This window comes from Rhododendron vialii, chromosome 13a (genome assembly GCF_030253575.1).
Source record: "Rhododendron vialii isolate Sample 1 chromosome 13a, ASM3025357v1".
In the NCBI taxonomy this organism is placed as follows: Eukaryota; Viridiplantae; Streptophyta; class Magnoliopsida; order Ericales; family Ericaceae; genus Rhododendron; species Rhododendron vialii.
Window position 1 is genome coordinate 25,481,771 of NC_080569.1, and position 20,624 is coordinate 25,502,394.

General features: G+C 37.5%; 1 protein-coding gene across 3 annotated transcripts; it reads left to right on the forward strand.

Moving 5' to 3' along the window:
* The first annotated feature begins 704 nt into the window (after positions 1-704).
* Positions 705-11,506, forward strand: LOC131314877 (disease resistance protein SUMM2-like). 3 transcript variants are annotated; one of them, XM_058343790.1, is made up of 3 exons: positions 705-1,502; positions 3,394-3,494; positions 8,501-11,506. In XM_058343790.1, the coding sequence occupies exons 2-3, from the start codon at positions 3,413-3,415 to the stop codon at positions 11,323-11,325; spliced, it is 2,907 nt and encodes a 968-aa protein (XP_058199773.1). In that variant the 5' UTR covers positions 705-1,502; positions 3,394-3,412; the 3' UTR covers positions 11,326-11,506. The 3 variants fall into 3 exon arrangements, with proteins under 3 accessions (XP_058199773.1, XP_058199775.1, XP_058199774.1); XM_058343792.1 differs by lacking the exon at positions 3,394-3,494 and adding an exon at positions 6,458-6,599 and having other exon boundaries at positions 1,342-1,502; XM_058343791.1 differs by lacking the exon at positions 705-1,502 and adding an exon at positions 6,458-6,599 and having other exon boundaries at positions 3,472-3,494.
* Positions 11,507-20,624: the final 9,118 nt, after the last annotated feature.

The following is a 20,624-nucleotide window of genomic DNA, read 5'->3' on the forward strand; positions in this document are numbered from 1 at the left end:
AATTGGACGCCAAGTGTTTGTTAACTTGTCTATTTGGTTAGTTGGGGAAATTCATAGCATCAAATGGAACACGAGCACAAGTAAGGGTGCTCTACCAATTACCATGTGTACGTACTTCGAGCTATACATTTCTATTTTCAGTGAGGAACGAAAATTAGTTAGTCTGATCAGTTATTACGTACGTGCCGCTTTCTGACTCGCATACTGGTTTGTATTACACTCTTTTTTCATTGTTTCATTGTTCAAAATCTTGCACCCTTGTTACTTGCACGCTCTTACAAATATCTGCATTTTTTTACCCGTACGCTTAACTGTTCTCAAGTTGCTTACTGCTTGATAAATTATTGTGCTCATTCAGTAAACTTTAGTGATGTTGTAGCGTGTTGGTAACTTTGTGTAACATCTTCCTCACTTCCCTTTCTTCTTCTTTTTTGTCTTTTTTAATAATAGAGATTCCCAAAACAAGAAAATAATTGTGGGTTAGCCTTTGTTTTCTTTCCATTATTTGTGGTGGTCCACTTGAGTTGGATATCCACCTTCAAATTGTAACCTTAGTGAACATATATGAATACAAGTTGTTTAAAAAAAAAAAAAAGACTTGGCGAGAAGGCTTGGCCATTAGAGTGGCACTGATTAGGTAAAAAGTCTCTGTCCAAACAACCACTGTTTTTGTTCTCCAACTAGCTGAATGTATGCGGTTTTTTTTTTTTTTTGACATTCAAAGGGTGGGAGGGGACGATCAGTGTAGTAACTCCCTCTTGGGCATGACCATAGGAGCTCCCTATCTGCTAATAGAAGGTCCGGTTCGAGCCATAGCTACCGTCCTTGAGAACGGGCAGACACCACGTCATCACTTGGTGCACGGCGGCGAGAAATCCCCCTCTTCGATCCACATACGGTTCAAAATAAAGCCTATTAATGCCACCACCGGATACCGGCACAAATGTGTCTCTCGGGGCACGAACCGACGCAGGTGTTAAAGAGAGATAGTGGCTCCCACCAATAGCACTACCATCTAGGCGGTCCTGAATGTATGGTTGGATCCTTCCTTGGTCTTGCCTTCTAGGCTAAGTTCTTCTAAACTTAACTTATTAATAGTTTTGTGTGTTTTGTTCCTTTTTTTTTTTAGAATTTTTGTTAAATTTATATAATTTTTTATTTTTGTTAAATTTACGTAATTTTTTTAAATTAATCATACGTCTCGTTAAGAGAAGTCTAAAAAAAACAAAAAAATATTTCGACAACGAAGAAATTGGTGGTTTAGAGCATTGGAAAGTAATGTGACTTCTGCTTTTGAGATAGGATCAGATATTGGAACTGTTTGTAACACTTGGAATCACAATCTCTCTCTCTCTCTCTCTCAGAGTTCTGATCCAGCTTCTCACTTTCTGGCGAAAACACCCCGAATACTGAAGAGTAACTGCAAATCCGTAGTTCTTACTACCTCGGCCGTAGTACTGACACCCGAATTTCCGGCGGAAGATCTAGTACCCCGAATTCTGGTAATGAACTGTTGTTCCCAAATTCTCTGTCTTTTTTTTTTTCCTTCCTTGATGTTTTGTAGAAGAGGTTTGTCGAAACTCGGAACAGATCTGAAAAGTTTCTCAGTTTCTTAGCGGAAAATCGTTTTGGCATTTCTTCTTCCATTTTTTTCTGTAAAAATTGTCAAGTCATTATTCAGTGGAAGGGGATAAAAATAAAATAAAATAAAATTTCAGTGGAAGCTACACTCACTTTTTAGTCACTTGACTTCTACGAGTACTTCCAGTGGAGGTCCTCCTGATTTTGGACAGATACTTATTTTTTGGTAGAAATATGTCAAATATTAGTGGTAACATGTGTTTAACTCTCTACAATGAGAATTTTTTCAGAGCCGGTTGGGTATTACGGGCTTGTTCTTCTAAAAAGCCATCGGCTTTCCCGCAAAAAATAAGCTAAATAAATCCACATAAAAATAAAAATAAGCCAATAAGTCACTTTTTTCGTCTTTATTCAACAAATATTAGATTTCGATCAAAATTTTATACTTTTTAGATTCCTCTCGTTATGAAGATGGAATAATCCCCCAAAAAATGAGGATAAGCCAAGTGATACGAAAAAAATTTGAATAAGGACAAAAAATAAGCTACTTTGGCTTATTTGTCCGAACACCCCCCGTGGCGCTCGCTCGGCACATTCGGGTCGTTCATTTCGGTTTTGGACGGTTCGGATTAATTTGGAGAGAGAAAAATGAGAGAGTGGTGGGGTGAGAAGAGAAAGAGAGTTTTAATCTGAACCGTCCAGGGTGGAGGTATGTAGGGGCCCGGGTGGCCTCGCCCCCGGCCCCAGTTCCTCGAGTGTCCGAGTTTTAAATTTTTTATTTTGTATATACTTGATTTTGAATATTATTGATAATTATTCGTGTATAGCTACTTCTAATCTTAATAATTTTGGTTTGATTTGATAAAAAATCGATTATTTTACATTCTCATTTCTCAATTTTTTTCATAAATAAAAAATAAGCATGTGATAGTAGATGTATCCTAAAGAATCATTTCAATGTACAAATGTAATGAATTGAAAAACAAAAATCTTATGATATAATAAGTATACATTCCGATAAAAAAATATATGTCTGCTTAGCCGGCCTCCCGGGGTTAAAATCATGGCTCCGCCACTGTGGCCGTCTAATATACTTTTGGACAATCCGGATGAGTTGCTCGGGCACCACATGGGCACGGCCACATAGTACCGCGAAAAATTTGTCATATTTTTACCCAAATTTATTACTAGATGGCACACTTATAATTGTAATTAATGAGTGACATACTTGTAATTAATGGGAGTGAAAAGAGGTTTTGAAAAAAATGGTTATGAGTCTGAGTCTCTCCAAATTTAGGTAAAAAAATGGGTATAACTTAAAATGGATAGGCAAATGGGTCCGTGACATTGAAGATGAGTTTTTAAGCTTTTTACTCAAATTTTGGATATAAAAAATAAAATGGGTAGGGATTGGAGATTTTTTAAACATGGCATATCCTATACCCGTCACCCAATCCACCTGTACAAAATGCTTTATGACTCTGAATTTTTTTTGTGGAGTATTTAACTTTTGATAACTGTAGCTCCTTCATTCCATTCGTCTAAATTTTTTTCCAGTTTCAACAAACTGGAAGAGAAGTTAGGGGATTGGATGAAATACCTACAGTTATTTGATCGAGCTGATTTTTCTCATGCCTATTCGAAAATTTATTTTAAAATTACTCAACGGACGGATGGTCGAGACCCCAAATCAGTCACTTCTATTTTAATGCTTTTACTTTAACGTACGGTGCAATATGATGGCAATTTTTCATTGTATATCATATTACTGTACTCTGGTTTCCGCATGGACTAATCTGAAATATTATACAGGTCACGGTTCTCCCTGTTAATGCAACGTTTTTGCTTCTCCATTCCTCTCAAAATTGCTAAGAAAATAGTCAAGGATCATCCGATTACTCTCATGGCTGAAGGTAATTTTACGTAGTTCATTTACTCTTTGTCTATGTTTTAACTTGTACTCTTTTTTTGAACGGCGAAAAAGGTTTTCATTAATTATGAAGATGCAAAGATGAAAATAGTACAATAGCCAATGAAATGCATTGCATTGAGGGAGGCTTGAAGAGTTCGGAAACCCTTCTACAACTGCTACTCTCAAATACAGAACCTACCTCCAAGCCCCTTAAATTTTACTTATATAAAACGAAGACAACGAAAGTAAATAAACATTACAATGTTTACAAGGTGCCGACGGAAAAGAAGATGTTCCTAAGATACTTTTGTACTTAGGTAGTGGGAGACTAGGCCAACCAATTTATACAGTTAGTTAAGAATGAGATTAGGCCAACCGATTGGAACCGTTTATTTTTTACATAGTAAAGAGTACATCCTTCTTACCAAGAATGAAATTAATCGGGTATTTCTACACACTTGATTGGGCAGAAAATTTATTTTATTAATGAAATTTGGTCTCAATAAAGAAGTTTTCTAAACTCGATCAAGGCAAATTTTTATGAGAATGATTTAATCGACAAGGAAAACAAAATCAACGGTCTCAATTATCACAGTTGTGTCGTGGTCGAGTGGCTACTGTACGTTCAAGTATAACACAAGACGTAGTTTGTTATGAATTACATTGAACGCATATATTTTAAATGTAATTACAAACTCAATTTTTACAATCATCAATCTAAACCGTTGGGATTCCACGTCTCACTAATTCCGTCACTGTCACCAACATCGAAGATCGTCGGATATCGGCGACCGCCTGATCGGACACATTTGATGCATCCTGAGACATTTAAAGTATTAGATTGATCGTGAGACATTAAAGTATTAGATTGTAAGACTCGACCCCCACCTGAGTCATTTATTTTCCGATCGTAACCGTCTATCTTTTACATATTAACGAGTATTTCATTCGTACATCATTCGTATCAAAAAGGAAGTTAATCGGGTATCACTACACACTTGATTGGATAAAAAAACCCATTTTGTTAATGAAATTGTGTCTCAATAAAGAAGCTTTCTAAACCCAATTGAGTTAAATTTTTATGAGAATGATTTAATCAACATGGAAAAAAAGTCAACCGTCTCGGTCGTTAGTTCAGGTTTGGAAAACCGATTGCATGAAAGAAAATTGGTTTTGGCGGTGTAAAAATTGACTAATGGTTAATGAAAACCGTCGCTATAGTCCAATTTATAGTAACGGTTATTGGAAACCGTCGTTATTGTCTAGTTTTTAGTAACAGTTATTAAAAAATCATCACTATAGTATTGTAATCTACTAACGGTTGCATGAAAACCATCGCTATCATCCTGTTTCTAGTAACGTTTTGCAAACCATTACTATACACCACCTATACCGACGGTTTTTCCAAACGCTACTAAAAAAACCATTGGAAGATCCCAAATTTTTCTTGTAGTGAACCTACCTCCAAGCCCCTCGAATTTTATAATAAACGAAGACAACGAAAGAAAATAAACACCACAATTTTTACAAGGTGCCAACGGAAAAGAAGATGTTCCCAAGATACTTTTGCACTTAGGTAGGGGGAGATTAAGCCGACCAAATTTATACGGTTAGTCTGTTCGTAGAATTTCTAAGGTCAATGTCAAACCATTAAAGTGTGTTAAATATTTTAGCATAACAATTACTATTTAGAATGTTAGAACGCGTATAAGATTATAGAACACCAAGTGAACCAAGAGACTATGAGAAACCACTGCTAGTAGAGTTGGTCGCCTCCTAGTTGGTTTAGCTTACTCAATTTTAGATGATTAATTATTGAATCAATTTGTAAAGGCCATGTATGATTTCAGTAAAAACCAAAAATCAAAGAGAAGAAAAATAGAGCACAGGAATGATAGAGCATGTGGTCCATCGTTAAGTCAGAATCTTTGGGAAGAAATGCTACATACAGAGGAATTTTTTGTCAAGATATACAAATAAAATGGGAGTTGTTCCCCAAATCATTTAGATGGAGCTTAGAACAAACCAACTTTCAATTTGGACCATTTCTTTATTGTGCACTTTGATTCTCCGCAAGAAACTTTTCACGTAGTTCTACGGAAAGAAAAGAAAAAGGACCGACGCAGTAGATTTAAACCAATAGCATAAGCAGAGAAAAAACTCTTCCACTATCTCATTTAGTGCTCCCGCTTTCTTCTCTTCCAACGTTAATTGATGAGTGGTAAGGATCTTTCTCTTGTATCGGTGCACGATCGGCAATTAAGAAGAGGACGAGGAAACGTGGAGAAGGTAGAAGAACTGCTAGTCCTGGACTCCTGGCAAAGAAGTCGCGAGAACTGAAGGAAGTCTTTGAATACTATGGTATCCCAAGAAGAAGTAAAGGCCTTTTGCCAGTCCCTAATGGCGTTCATACTGCCTATTCCAGAGGGGTCCAATTTGAAGGGGAAAATGAAATAAGAGAAACGATCAAAAAACTATAAGGAAATAAACAATGTGGTTACTGATCTTATTTTCTTGGTTTTATTATTTTTATTGACTAAGAAACAAACTCAATTTATGCACTTACACCGCATTGCTTGTCCTTAATTTAGTGCAAAACTTCCTCGTCTTCAACCAATTTTTAATCGTAATTTAGCTTCACACGACTGTTGACCATCACCATTAGACGCCCCCCAACCATCTCGCGCCCTCCACCACCATACCTACCACCAAACGCATTGTTGACATAATGACGTTGGATTGTGATAATTTGCTTTTTAGATATGGTCATATAGGCTGTTCTTCGTTAATTTTGTCATCTTAGGTGGATTAAGAAGAGGGGTGTGAAAATCACTTTCCTCTTTTAATACTTGTATTTTAGCTTACTATGCCAACATTGTAGCAAGTTTCAAAGTATATCTTACAGCGATCGTGATTCTTTATGTTTATCCTTTGATCCCCAAATGAACTAATCTAAATATACAGGTCAAGTTTCTACCTGTAATGCAACTTTTTTGCTTCCCCAATCCTCTCCAAGACGAGTGAACTACTTCAGTGTTGGAAGGAAATAGTAGCTGATTCTTTCTCGGCATCTTGATATTTTTCCAAGTATCTCCCATGGCTGAAGGTAAATATTTACATTCACACTTAGGTGATGGGAGATTGGGCTTGCCAAATTTTATTAATTAGTCAATGCGTTCTAATCCTAAGGTCAAAAGTCTTACCCATTAGAGAAGGCCCATACGCTCCAAAAATACCATGTCCTCATGACATTAATCCTCAATACCTGCCGTACATTCCTACTAGGACTGACGTGTGTTGTTAGGCCGCAAGCTGACGCGCATGCAAACAAAGAGACTAGATTGACAACGGAATTGCAATGCCGACATGTTTTTAGAACCTCCCTCAGCAATCGAAGGAAAATTTTCGAAGCCTCCTACGTGCAAAGATTGCCAGTACTTGTTAGTTAATATGGCCTCCCCCATAACTACCACGTCCGGCCACTATGTCAAATCCCTCTATCAGTTGGTCACCTGAAAAACATTTTCTGGTGACTTTTTCATGGACTTTTCCTGCAAAAACAGCGGATGAAATTTAAGGGAGGACAATAGACTACTTGGGAAGATAGAAATGAGTGAAATGGTACCTACTCCAGACAGGGAGGTGATGGCCCTGACCACACCAATTCCACTGTCTTTTTTTATTTTTTTGAATGGCTATTTGCACTCTGGTCAGCGACCATCTTTGATATTCTCCGCTAACCACCACTTGCCACCACTTTCGTTTTAATACAATGAACCGTGTAATTTGTCTATTCCCCAACAGCCTTGCTGAAAATTTTCTTCTTACCGTATTTTCCTTTTACTGTGCAGAGTACAACACTATTATGCACTATTTTTTTTTTGACATTTATCAAAATGATCTTGGTATTATCATCCTTTTAACAATGCCCTTGTTCCTTAGTTTTAATACGATATATTCACTTTTGAGGTTCAGTATATGAAACTCTGACCACTTTTTTGTTTGACTTTTCGAAAAGGGTTAATATTTTTTAATTTTGCAAAATAAAGTAGTAGACCAGCAATATGGGATGAAGATATGTAGTTGCAGATATGAGCTATGGAAAGAGATTCGTAACGCTTCTCTCAATTGGCTAGTTTTCAGTAAGTGTTTCTAATCAAATCATTGAATAGCCTATTTTTTTTCTCACTCAATAACTCGCTACAGCACACAACCAACACCTATATATAAATAGGTGAAGATACAGGTTCTAGAGTTGCTCACAATGCAGCTCGCAATTGAGTGGTTTTCAAAGCGTTACTCACCAATTCATTCAATAGTCTCTTTTTCTTACCCAACAACTTTTGGACTAATCAAACGTACTGGAGTAGTATTTTTCTCAACTTTACCTTTCAACATGGTGGTGGCTACAGTTGAGCCGGATTAGGAGAGGAGGAAGAGAGAAGCAAGATCAGGGAGAGAGGAGGATAAAGGTTTTTCTGTTTTGTACCTCTCCTCTCTCCATAGTTAGAGCCTCAAAAATGGATATCTCCACATAAATACTACACATTTAGAATTAGAGAACCACAGCCATTAACAATGTTAATCTAATTAGCCAATCATTTTACTTCTAATTGAAGTACAAACTCTTACTCAGCCATAATTTTGGTTATCTATTTTTGTATCGTAAATCTCCTAGCAAGGGCATCTCCACTCAAACGAAAATCTTGACTCAAATCTAAGTTTGAGGAAAAAGTGACTAACAATATCATTCCACCTGATACCTGTTGATCCAAGTGAAGGTAGATTATTTTATCTACTCAAGTTTCCACTGCTCTTTGTTGTGTCAAAAATTTTACCGGTGCATGTGTTCACTCCAATTTTTACTTAGAAGTGAATCTTTAGCTTCGAGAGCATGTATGAACGCAATTTGAAGGAAACTATTCAAATTTGCATATCCTTAAAAACCCAGCAACCACAATCAAACTTGCAATTTTTTGTTAATTTTCGTATTGTTGCATTTTACAGCTTTTGCAGCTTGCACCCAACCTATCTGCGACATTGGGAAGTGTTTATGGGCTCGTATTGCAACACGCATCAATTATGCCAGAAAGTTGTCGAAGAATAGGAAACTGCTCTGTGAAAAAGCACATGACTTGAGTCTCAAACGAAAGGATATTGTTGCTGAAATTGAAAGATCAAATCTGCAAAAAATTGCAACGAATGAATGTGATGATTGGATAGGAAAGGTGCAAGAGATGGAAAACAAAGTTGGGACTATACAGCCAGAGTTGAATGAGGAGAAGAGATGTGTTGGGGGATTATGTCTTGACATTTTTGCTCGTATCAAGCTTGGTAAGCGAGTTGTAAATATGATCGATGACATTAACGAACTCCTAGATAAGTCCAAGTTTGAAAGAGGATTTCTTGTTGACGCACCAGTAGCCACAGTTGAGAATCAACCAGACCCCCCTTCAACATTAGCAGAATCCGCAAATCGTACACTTGACATGGTACTTGACAAAATTCAACACAATAGCACCCTAAAGATTGGTATTTGGGGAATGGGCGGGGTGGGGAAGACAACTATTTTGAGACTCTTGAATAACACACCCGAAATTGCAAGAATATTTAATTTCGTGATATGGGTGACTGTCTCAAAATCTCAAAGCATTAGAATGATACAAGAAGAAGTTGGGCAGCGTTTATCAGTAGAAATAACGAAGGGTGAGTCTGATGACAGAGTAGCAATTAAATTGCGTCAGAGACTTAACGGCAAGAAGTACCTATTACTTTTAGATGATGTTTGGAATATGGTGGATTTAGATGCTGTAGGGATACCAAATCCCAATCAGAACAATGGTTGCAAAGTTGTTTTAACAACTAGAAAGTTCGAAGTTTGTCGTCAGATGGGAACTGATGTTGAGATCAAGGTGAAGGTTTTGCCAGAAGAGGAAGCTCAGGAGATGTTTTACACAAATGTGGGAGATGTCGTGAGGCTTCCCACCATCAAACAGCTTGCTGAAAGCATTGTCACAGAGTGCGATGGCTTGCCACTTGGGCTAAAGGTTGTAAGTGGTGCGTTACGGAAGGAGGAAGATGTGAATGTTTGGGAGAATTTCTTGAGGGAATTAAGGTCACCTGCTACGTCTTTCATTAAAGACTTGAATGAAAAGGTGTTCAACATACTAAAGGTTAGCTACGACCACTTAGAAGATACTCAAAAAAAGCAATGTCTTTTATTTTGTGGATTGTATCCAGAAGACTCCGAAATTAAGAATTCTGAATTGATAGGATATTGGAGAGCCGAGAGGATTCTTTCTAGGGAACTTACTTTGCATGAGGCACATGTTAAGGGACATGCAATATTGCGAGCTCTCATAGATTCGTCTTTGCTGGAAAAATGCAATGGAGATGACTATGTGAAGATGCACGATGTTGTTCGAGACTTGGTTTTGGCAATGACTTCCCCAAAAGGAGAAGAACCCCAACATCTAGTGAGAGCCGGAATTTCTTCAGAGAAGATTCCAGATGCGGTGGAATGGGAAAAGGCAACAAGAATATCGTTTATCAATCATGACTTGCGCAATTTACCGGAATCACCAGACTGTCCAGCGCTCGTGACATTGTTGCTTCAAGGAAATGGCTATTTAGGGGTGATACCAGAAACTTTTTTTAAAAACATGCCTAACCTCAAAGTTTTGGATCTGTCACACACCGGCATCAAATCATTGCCAACTTCAATATCTAAATTGGAAAGTCTTCGAGAACTAGTGCTTTTAGATTGCTACTCTTTGGAAGCTCTCCCTGCTGGAGTGATATGCAAACTGTCTCAGATTGAAGTATTTAAACTTTTTAAAATTAGTCCAGGTACAAGTGAGCTGAGTGATGGAAGTGCAGAGATTGTTGCGAAAGAACTAAGCGAGTTGAGCTCACTTTCTTGCCTTGAATTTGACTTCCGGAGAGTGGGTAATCTGCACAACTTCCTTGAAAATAGCAGATCATGGAAAGAGGGAAGATTGACGCAATTCTGGTTCTTTGTTGGAGATTATAGGCCCTTATTCCGTCCGTTTTGGTTTAGTGGGTATAATATGTGTCTATTTTATGACGGACGAGAAGAAAGGAGTAGCGGCCTTCCCTCAACCATACAGGATGTACTTAGGCGTTCAAATTATTTTGGATTGAGGGGTCATGAAAAACTTAATACTCTTTTAGAAGTAGGTGCGCACAACACGTATGAATTGAGATGTTGCGTGATTCGAGAATGTGTCGCGCTTCAAGACATCGTCAACAGAAATGGTCTAGAAATGGGCGCTTTTCCAAAACTGGAATCTTTAATGTTGATCGATCTGCCGGAATTGAAGACAATTCTTTGTTTGGAGACGGAGGAGGGAGCATTACTACCAGCCCTGCCACCAAATGCAAACATCTTTACCAACCTGAAAGATTTGAGGCTTGAGACATGCCCATTAATTAAACAGGTCTTCTCAAGTGGATTCATGGTTCAGCAACTGTCCAACTTGGAAGAATTGTGTGTAGATAATTGTGGAGGATCGAAGGGGATGATTCCAGGGGATGAAATTGTCGAACACGAGGCTCTGCCCAAACTGAGGAGATTGTGGCTCTGGGACTTATCCGAATTTGTCAGCTTTTTCAAAGGTGTTCCCATGCGTTGGCAATCACTGGAGTCGGTGTCGATAAGAAATTGTCCGAAGCTGAGAAAACTCCCCTTCGACACTAATAGCGCTCCTAATTTGGAGGAAATTATGGGCTCTCAGGAGTGGTGGGATGTATTAGAGTGGGACAATGATGCTACCAGATTACAATTTCAGCCTTTTTTCGAGAAGAATTAGTAAGCGTCCCGTCTAACAGTTTTCAAAAGGTGGGATATATATTATATATTATAATATAATATGATGAGGCGTCAACCCAAATTGGTTTGCAGTAGCAATAAATGAAGGCGGTGTGTGTAAGGGTTTGTCCATCCTGATGTGAGTTATTATAAGCTTTTAATTAATTAATTAATTAATTGGTTGTGGTGGGGTGGGGTGGGGTGTGGTGGGGACATTTTGATGGAGGTTGGGAGGCTAAAATTCTGGTTGGTCTAATAAGTCAAATGGTTAATTTTTTGTTATTTAAATTTTTTTTTGCATGTGTTGATTTTTCGTGAATTATTTGTGGATTATTGTTTCGTCATAACAAGAGAAATCTAAAAAGAAAAATTAAAATATGAACCTCATTTTTTTTGAATAAAGACGAAAAAATTAGTTTATTGGCTTATTTTTGTCTTATTGTCTTTATTCAAAAAAATTCAAATTTCGATCATAATTTTTTACTTTTTAGATTCCTCTTGTCATGAATGATGAAGCATTAATCTTCAAAAAATTGACAACAAACTAAAAAATGCGAAAAAAATTAAATAAAAACAAAGAAATAAGCCATTTGTCTTATTAAGCCAAACAAAGTGGCAAGCGATTTGTATTCTCTGTATTTTTTTTATTTATATGCGTTTTCCCTGTACTTGATTCTATATATAATTTTTATCGCGTGAAATTTTAGTTTCTCCAACCGTCATGTCCCAAGTTGTGGAAACTCCCTTTTGAAACTTCGAATTTGTTAACCATGTTAAGATGCATAAAATGTGTTGTACATTCTCCATAAAAAAATGAATGCATAAAGAATGTACAGTTGTTCTAAGCTGTGTAAATGAGGGCACATGTTGACAAGACCCTTGAAACTAATAACTCTCCTAACTTGAAGAGAATGGAACAATAATGCGTCACGTTACAACTTTAGCTCCTTTTCCACCTGCTCGGTCTTAACTTATTTAAGATAAGTAGCTTATTTTTATTTTATTTTGAACTTTTGGTTCAAACTTTATTTGAGTTTTAATTTCTCTCGAGTCTTGACGAAATTTTTTGGAAGAGTAAAAAAAATTATGATCAAAACTTTATTTATTTTTATTTTTTGTAAAGACACAAAAATTAGCCTAACATATCGAACTTTTGGTCTTTTTTCCCCATTTTTTTTTATGTTCGGTCCATATTCTTTTACATTTCGAATCTTTTGTTGGAGGCTAATTGAGAAGATTTCATATTTGCAACTTGCAAGCCAATTATGACATTGATATATCTAAAACTCGAATTACTTGCTCATTCCAGATTAGTAGCTAATTAAACTTGCCTAGTCTATGTTTTGTTGTTACTGTTTATTTGTTTTACTAAAGTGAGATGGTTGTTGTAACATCCCGATTTTCGGACACGATATTAAAAGATTATCCAAAATATTTCATTTAAAATAAAAGAAAATTTTCTTTAAATAACATCGGAAGCTTAGTTTGACAGAGCTAGTGTCGGTACAACGGACTCTTCTAGAAGTTGTCGTCATCCTCGACTTGATATGATCCTTCAGCTTTGTCTTCTATACCTTCTATAACTAGTGTAAAAATGTCGCGAGTCGACACTCAGCAGATAAATTCCTACCCTACTAACCCCTTACTTTTCAATTAAACAAGGAGGCTGTTAATGCGAAAGAAGCATTTGTTAATGCCACAGACATTAATTACGTAGAATGCTAAAATGGCTTAATTGCCCTTCCTCCATAGTATAGTTTTGACTTTTCTATTTAGTTTTTCTAAACTACCCCTTAGTAACTTTTCGTAATATTGCAAATATATCTCTTCGGATTCTTTTCCATTTCTAATCTAATTTACTAATCCTCCACCAACACAAGACCCCCAACCACGGAAATTGATATTCGCGCTCTTTTTTTTTATGCAGGCACTCCAAGCTACAATATTTTGCCAAAACTACCCTTTTGCAAGTTATATGATTTACTTCAGGCGCTCCAAAAACCTTTTACTCTTCTCCTCTGCCTCCTCTCGTTAACGGAAGAAGGAAAAGAGGAAGACAATCGTATGCTCACCCACACACCGAACCCTGGCCACCCACCCAAACCCTAGCCCTGCTCCTTGGGTTTTGGGTTTGCTCTGTTCCTATCGTCGCCAGTAGGAAGATATTTTTGCTTGGCTTTGTTTTTGTTTTTTTAAATGGGCTATGCAAAGAGAACACAGCGTGTCAATATGGTAACGTTTTTGTTTTTGAGATCCACCGGGACCTCCAAGTGGACTTCAGAAGGTTAGCTTTCTTTTTTGAGATCCACCAGGACCTCCCAGTGGACTTTCCAATTCTCCCACTCAGGTTGAGATCGACTTCCCAATTCTCTCCAGCCAAACCTAAACACAAATCTACAAATGTACAAAATCAGTCAATTTTAATTTCAATTTCGAAGAACCAAAGTCAAAAGCCACCAAGATCAGTCAATTTTGATTTTGAGTCTACAGAAAACACGAACCTACCAATTATCTTGTGTTGCAGTCGTTATGAAGATTTTGCAGCATCAACATTTTCAATTGTGTGCTATTTATTTTGGAACATATTTGGCTGTTTGGCTGTTTTTTGGAACAGATTTTGCAACAAATTTGGCTGTTTGGAGTGCCTTTTCCTTTTGGTTTTGGTTCATTTTTTCCGTTTGGAGTGCCTCAGTAAATGAAGAGATAATTTTGGGGGTGGAGCCAATAATTTTTATATCTTAAAAAGGGTAGTGTTATAACTTCATTAAATTTTAGAGTGCCTGCATAAAAAAAAAGGAGCTCGAAAATCAGCTTCCCCAACAAAAGCCCTTTCTTCTACAAAATCCAGTTACCTCCTCCTATGCTACGAAGGCAATAAAAGGATTAAACAATATTTTCTCTGTCCCAAATCGCTGGATTTCTACGAAAAGATGCGTAATTTTGCAAAAATAAAAATACTTCCGCGCATATTTTTTCTGAATGTTTTACACCATATTAAAGAGCTCGTATTTTAATTTGGTGTAATGAAACTTAAAAATGAAGCTTGGAAGTACTTTATTTTTCGATCCAAGAACTTTTTGTAGGGCCAAGCAATTTGGGACGGAGGGAGTAACTTAAGTTATTCTCTTCAAGTCCACTACAAATCACCAGTGACAAGACACAACCAGAACAATCAGAAATCAAAATTAACTTCATTTTGTTTTTTAACTGTTATGTCTAATGCTTCATGCATATTGGAAATCAATGAAAAAAATATCATATTAAAACGTATAAATGAAGTTGCAAAACACATTATAAATTCCTAAAATACACATAGGAAGAAAATTATAAACCCTAAACATTAGTTTGGTTTCAAATCTTAGAACCCATATGTAACAGTTGAAAAACGAATAATAGACCTTAGGTATGTAAAAGAATAAAAAAGTACCTTGGATATGATAATGAGATGAAGTAGTGGGGATGAGGATTTTTTGTTGTTAGAAGACAGATTCATTTTTTTAAGATGGGGAAGATGAAGTTTCAGCCATTGCTTCTTTGTAGAAGAAAGGACTTTGGTTGGGTTTTGTGATGGTGGAGTAGTAGTAAATTAGATACGGAATGGGAAGGATTTGACGAGATTTTTGTGCTGTGCAATATACAGAAAGTTACTAAGGGTTAGTTCAGGAAAGCTAAATAGAGGAGAAGTCAAAACAATATTAATTACTAGGGAGGGAGGACAATTAAGCCAATTTAGCGTTATATGTAATTAATGTCCGTGGCATTAACAGCCTCCTTAAACAATCATTCAATATAACAATCGATATTAAAAGAAGTGCAGAAGAACAACACGTCATTCTTTTCTTACTATTCATTAACTTATGTGTAATCTAAGATGTTCTTCACAAGATCTTTTCTTCTCCAACCATTAATCATGACATGTTCCATGAGATCACTCCCTCTTGTCTGTCCTGTAACACCCCGTCCCACATCGGAAGTCTACATGGATGATCTTGGGCATATAACAAACCTTGTGGGCTACTACTAGTACCTTGTGCTTAAGCTTTTGGGCCATGTGGTGTGGCTTGTGGATCAAAATCAGGGTACTGGGCCAGTGGTCTGCTTGGGGCGTTACAGGTGGTATCAAAGCCATCCATGTACACGACCGTGTGGGCCCTTGGAGTTTGGTTTGATTTGGTTGTTGGTTTGATTTGTATTGGTGATTATAGTGCTCAACCCCTCGCGAGGGCGCGAGGCTATAAAGTTGGGGAGATTGTAACACCCCGTCCCACATCGGAAGTCTACATGGATGATCTTGGGTCGCGAGGCTATAAAGTTGGGGAGATTGTAACACCCCGTCCCACATCGGAAGTCTACATGGATGATCTTGGGCATATAACAAACCTTGTGGGCTACTACTAGTACCTTGTGCTTAAGCTTTTGGGCCATGTGGTGTGGCTTGTGGATCAAAATCAGGGTACTGAGCCAGTGGTCTGCTTGGGGCGTTACAGGAGAGTGGTATCAAAGCCATACATGTACACGACCGTGTGAGCCCTTGGAGTTTGGTTTGATTTGGTTGTTGGTTTGATTTATAATGGTGATTATAGTTTTCAACCCCTCACGAGGGCGCGAGGCTATAAAGTTGGGGAGATTGTAACACCCTGTCCCTCATCGAAAGTCTACATGGATGATCTTGGGCATATAACAAACCTTGTGGGCTACTACTAGTACCTTGTGCTTAAGCTTTTGGGCCATGTGGTGTGGCTTGTGGATCAAAATCAGGATACTGAGCCAGTGGTCTGCTTGGGGCGTTACATGTCCTACATTAGGGTCTTAAGTGAATACGCCCAAGTTATGTACCTAGCATAGATTCACATACGACTATACATGAAAATGGGACAGCTTAGCAGACTATGACATGACCAAGGTTCGCCTAAAAAATTTTCAACCACTAATTATGACTTGTCCCATGGGTCACTCCTTCTTGTCTTTTCATAACATCTTTTCATAACAAGGGGAGCTTGCCATGTCATGTCATGACTAAGGTTTGCCCTGTTAGCACCATCATTTTGCCTACAGACAATCCAACCATAACTCAATAACTTTTCAATTTATCATTTATATAACTTCGTCTAGGTGAATTCTACTCGCATACCGTCCCGTGAACCTAAGTCCGATTTAGCACATATAACATGATTCATCAAATAACAACTTATCTCGTAACATGATATATCACAATGGGATAACAAATACGTCAAGTAAAACATGTATTTTGCAATTGGGCCGATGCCCTTGTGTTTATTAGATGTATGAGTAATTAAACGCATAAGGGTTTTGAATAGGGTTGATGCCTTTTAGAATATTTAAGTTTTTGTGAAAAAAATAAGTTTAATTTATTTTAGTAACTGTGAGGATCTCGTTAGTTTTTTGTAACCCTTGTGTTTAGTTGGTATTTTTTAGAGGTGGCAATCCTAACTCATATTTTTTTAACCTACCCAACCCGTCCACTTATAACTCAATCCAACCCATCCATATTTATATGAGTTTAAAATGAGTTCAATATGTGTTGGGACTAAAACACCCACAGCCCATTATAAAACAAGAAAGGAAACACAAAACACGGAAGTAAAGGTCAAGCTAATTACAAAATTGTCATCAATACAGGGGAAGCTCCTCTTCTTTCTCTCTCTCACTCTCACACGCACTCTTTCTCTCTCTGACTTTTATCAGTCTAGCAGGGGAAGTTCCACGTACAGTTACAATCCAGATCCACTTATAAAGTCGATCAAATCTTGCAAAAAAATGGTCCCTTTTTTTTTTTAATGAAAAACTAGATGATTTGTTTGTTTAGTAAAATAGTTAAACTCAAGCAAAATTTTTGACTTGTTTAATAAACGAGTCGATGTCAAAGTAGTCGCAGCTCTGCTCCAATTTATGTAGCCCGGTGAACAAGCCAAGCTCGAACATTTTCAAATTCGGCTCATTGGAGCACTATCAACAGAGGGTTACCATTGTGACACGCTACGAAATTCAGGGACGGAAATTTTGAATGAAAAAAAAAACTAGACCATTTTTTAGCAAAATTTGATAGACTTTATAAGTATGAAGGAAAAGGAGGGGAAAAAACAGGGGGAGGGTTATTTTGTTCATTGTCTTTCTTTTTTGATTCGTCTCTTTGAATAGAACCAATAATCCACAAAAAATTGACGCAGAACGTAAAAATAAAAAAAAATTAAAAATTGACTTATATAGCCGAAAGACCCCACGGAGTTTTGCCAATTTGTGAACGTGTTTCAACCAATATCGGGGGAAGACAATATTGGGGGGGTGGGCGCGGGGGGAAGAGGGGAACGGGTCAGGTCGGGTGGGTTTAGGTTTGACTTGACCCATATTTGACCCGACACGTTTCAACCCATTTACTATTTGACTCATATTTGACCCACAACCCGTTTCAACCTGTCCAAACCCGTCCAGACCCGCTCATTTGTCACATCTAGTATTTTTAATAGAATTAGAAGGGGTTTATGTATTGTTAATAAAATATAATATTGTAACCTTAGAGTTTGATTAAGATTCTCAGATTCTTCCACGACAATTTATCATAAGCAATTAAAACTATTAAACTAGTTTATACTCTCTCCGTTCCAATTTAATAGTCTTTTTTGGGAGTTCTTGTCACTTTTCAATTGATTATATCTTGTAATTTATACTAATATTTTATGTGATTTTAAAAACATTGTGTTATTGAATTAATCGAGATCTATCAAACAAAATCCATATTGGATATAAAATTTATTACCAATTTAAAGATATACATAATTTTTTATCCGATTAGAATAGAACGATGGACTATTAAATTGAGATGGATAGAGTATTGCTTTTACTTCACTTAGTATCGTGGAGTAAAAGTTGGTTTTGACGGTGGCGGCGTAGGCAGCAGCTTCAGTCCTTCAGTATGTGGCGGCAGCGAGTTCAAGTTGATTGTGGCAAGTCTACCTCGAGTTTGTCTACCCCATGTTGGTTGCTCATCTTGCTTGGCCTTTCCACTTGGCCACTTCACCCACCTTCACGAGTGTAATTGCTGGGTCCGGCTCCGATGTCTGGTTCCACGCGGCATTTTCTTCTTTCATTTTTTTTTTGGGTGTATTTTGATTCCTTGTTTTAGTTGTATTTTGTTTCATTGTACTTTATTTCTGCATTAATATATCTGGGTTGAATTGATTCAAAGGTTCATTTGGTTCAGGCTATTCAGAAAAAAGTTCTTGTCTCTGTTTAAGACCTGTTACTTGAGAGGAAATTTAGGAGATCAGTTATTGGGAGGAAATCAAGAAAGCCCCTCCTGGATATTGACAGGATAAAGCTCCATACCCAGACGGGTACAACTCGGCTTTTTACCAATAGAATTGAGATCGAGATGGTTGGTTTAGATTTGGTGGCAGCTATAATGTACATTTTTTATAATGGTTTCCTACAAAGGAGTGGAATGCAACAACCATTTCCTTATTTCCTAAGGTTAATTGGTAACCCTTCCACCATTATAGGCCATTTCTTGTTGTAATGCGACAATTTCAGAAGATGAGCCATTAAAGTAACCTCTTAACCAATCCAAAAAAAAAAGAAAGAAGGGCAAGAAAAGAAACTCACCTTCTTTTGTACATAATGTTATGTAATAAAAAAAAAAAAAAAGGGGTAAGAAAAGAAACTCACTCTCTTTTGTACATAATGTGACTACATAGACCATCTTTGTGGAACTTAAAAAAGTATGTGGACTAATAAATGCGGAGGGAGGGAGTACTTGAGATCGGCTCGTGTTTGCCTTGATTAAAGCTCGTTTGAGATCGCTCGTTTTATAAACAAGTTAAACCCGGACACATTTTTGAAACTCGTTAAGTTTTCAAACAAAGCTCGATCAACTACTTGTTCAGCTCGTTTGGCTCGTTTGTCGCCCCTAATCAAGAAAATTATTTAATACCCATGGGGCCTTAGGGGCATCGTCAATTGGTGTCCCGGACCTCTCTTCAACCACACATTTCTGTGGAGCCCGAAACAAAGTATGAGAAACCCACGACAATGTATGGTGAGGAAATGTTTGGGGCACCGCTGCCTTTTGGCACAAGGGCACGGCAGCAGGGCACTGAAGAAATTTTCTTCTCTTCATCATTTCCAGAAAAGAAAATTGAAGACGATCCGATCTCAAACGGAAAGGAAATTTTTTTTTTTTGCTCGTTTGATATCTGAAAACCCAAACGGAAAGAAATTTTTATTTTTCTCATTCCCACTACCAAATGATATTACTACAGGCTTTCTCGTTCCCGGTATGGGATATCTGAAATCCCAATCGGCAATCCGCCAATACCTCCTTTCAAAAGCAAAAAACTCAAACAAAAGAAAATTTTAAAAAAACAAAATTTCAAACTCAACCTTACGTGCATTTATGAGACTAGCCAATCTCAAACAAGCAACCTTTGCGACAGCAATGATATGAGTACAATAAGTTTGTACAACAACCGTGCACAGATTGATTTTGCCTCCGTCTCGGGTTCCACAAAGATGATCGGAGCCGCACATTCAATTCAAAATATTTTGTTTAGAACCTCTTAAAAAAAAAACATCTCAATTCGATATCGATAAGGGCGTTAAAGAATCAATGGAGATTGCCACTCTCTCTGTCTCTCAATTGGGTTTTGGTTCAAATGTCTTTGAACACCAGCACAGGTTACTTAACCCAGATCCTAAAATTGGCAAAACTCCTTCTGGCTTCTACCAAAAGGGCTTCAACTTCACCTTCGTGTTGCCTCCCACGCGCCCGCGTCCCTGCTGATATGGAAACTCATCTATTCGACATTGCCGTCAATATTGGAAATCCCCCACAGCTCCACTGTCAACATGGTTTCCCCCAAGCTTTCATTTCATCAAGCAAACATTAAAATCTCCACTAACCATCCCTACGGCAGCTAAGTTTGAGGAAAGTCTTCTAAGATCCAATCTATCAGACGTAGTACACTATGCCAAAAAAGTAGCATTACAACTTTTATGCCACAGTTTTGAGGAACTCGATATTCATTGATTCTCCGACACAGTCATTGAAGAATTGGGAGGCTTTAGTGCACCGGCTGCAGAATGAGAGAAATCATGCTTCCAATATATCCAACACGGTTATTCTTACTACGAGGACCATCAAAAGTAACATTGTACGGTATTCTTCCAGATTGTCAATTCTCTACAAATCTGTGATTCTCTCTAACTTGGGTCATGTTCACCCATGATACCGTGCAATGCCTCCACCCCTTTGACAACAAAGAAAGAAGAAGGAATAATATGCAA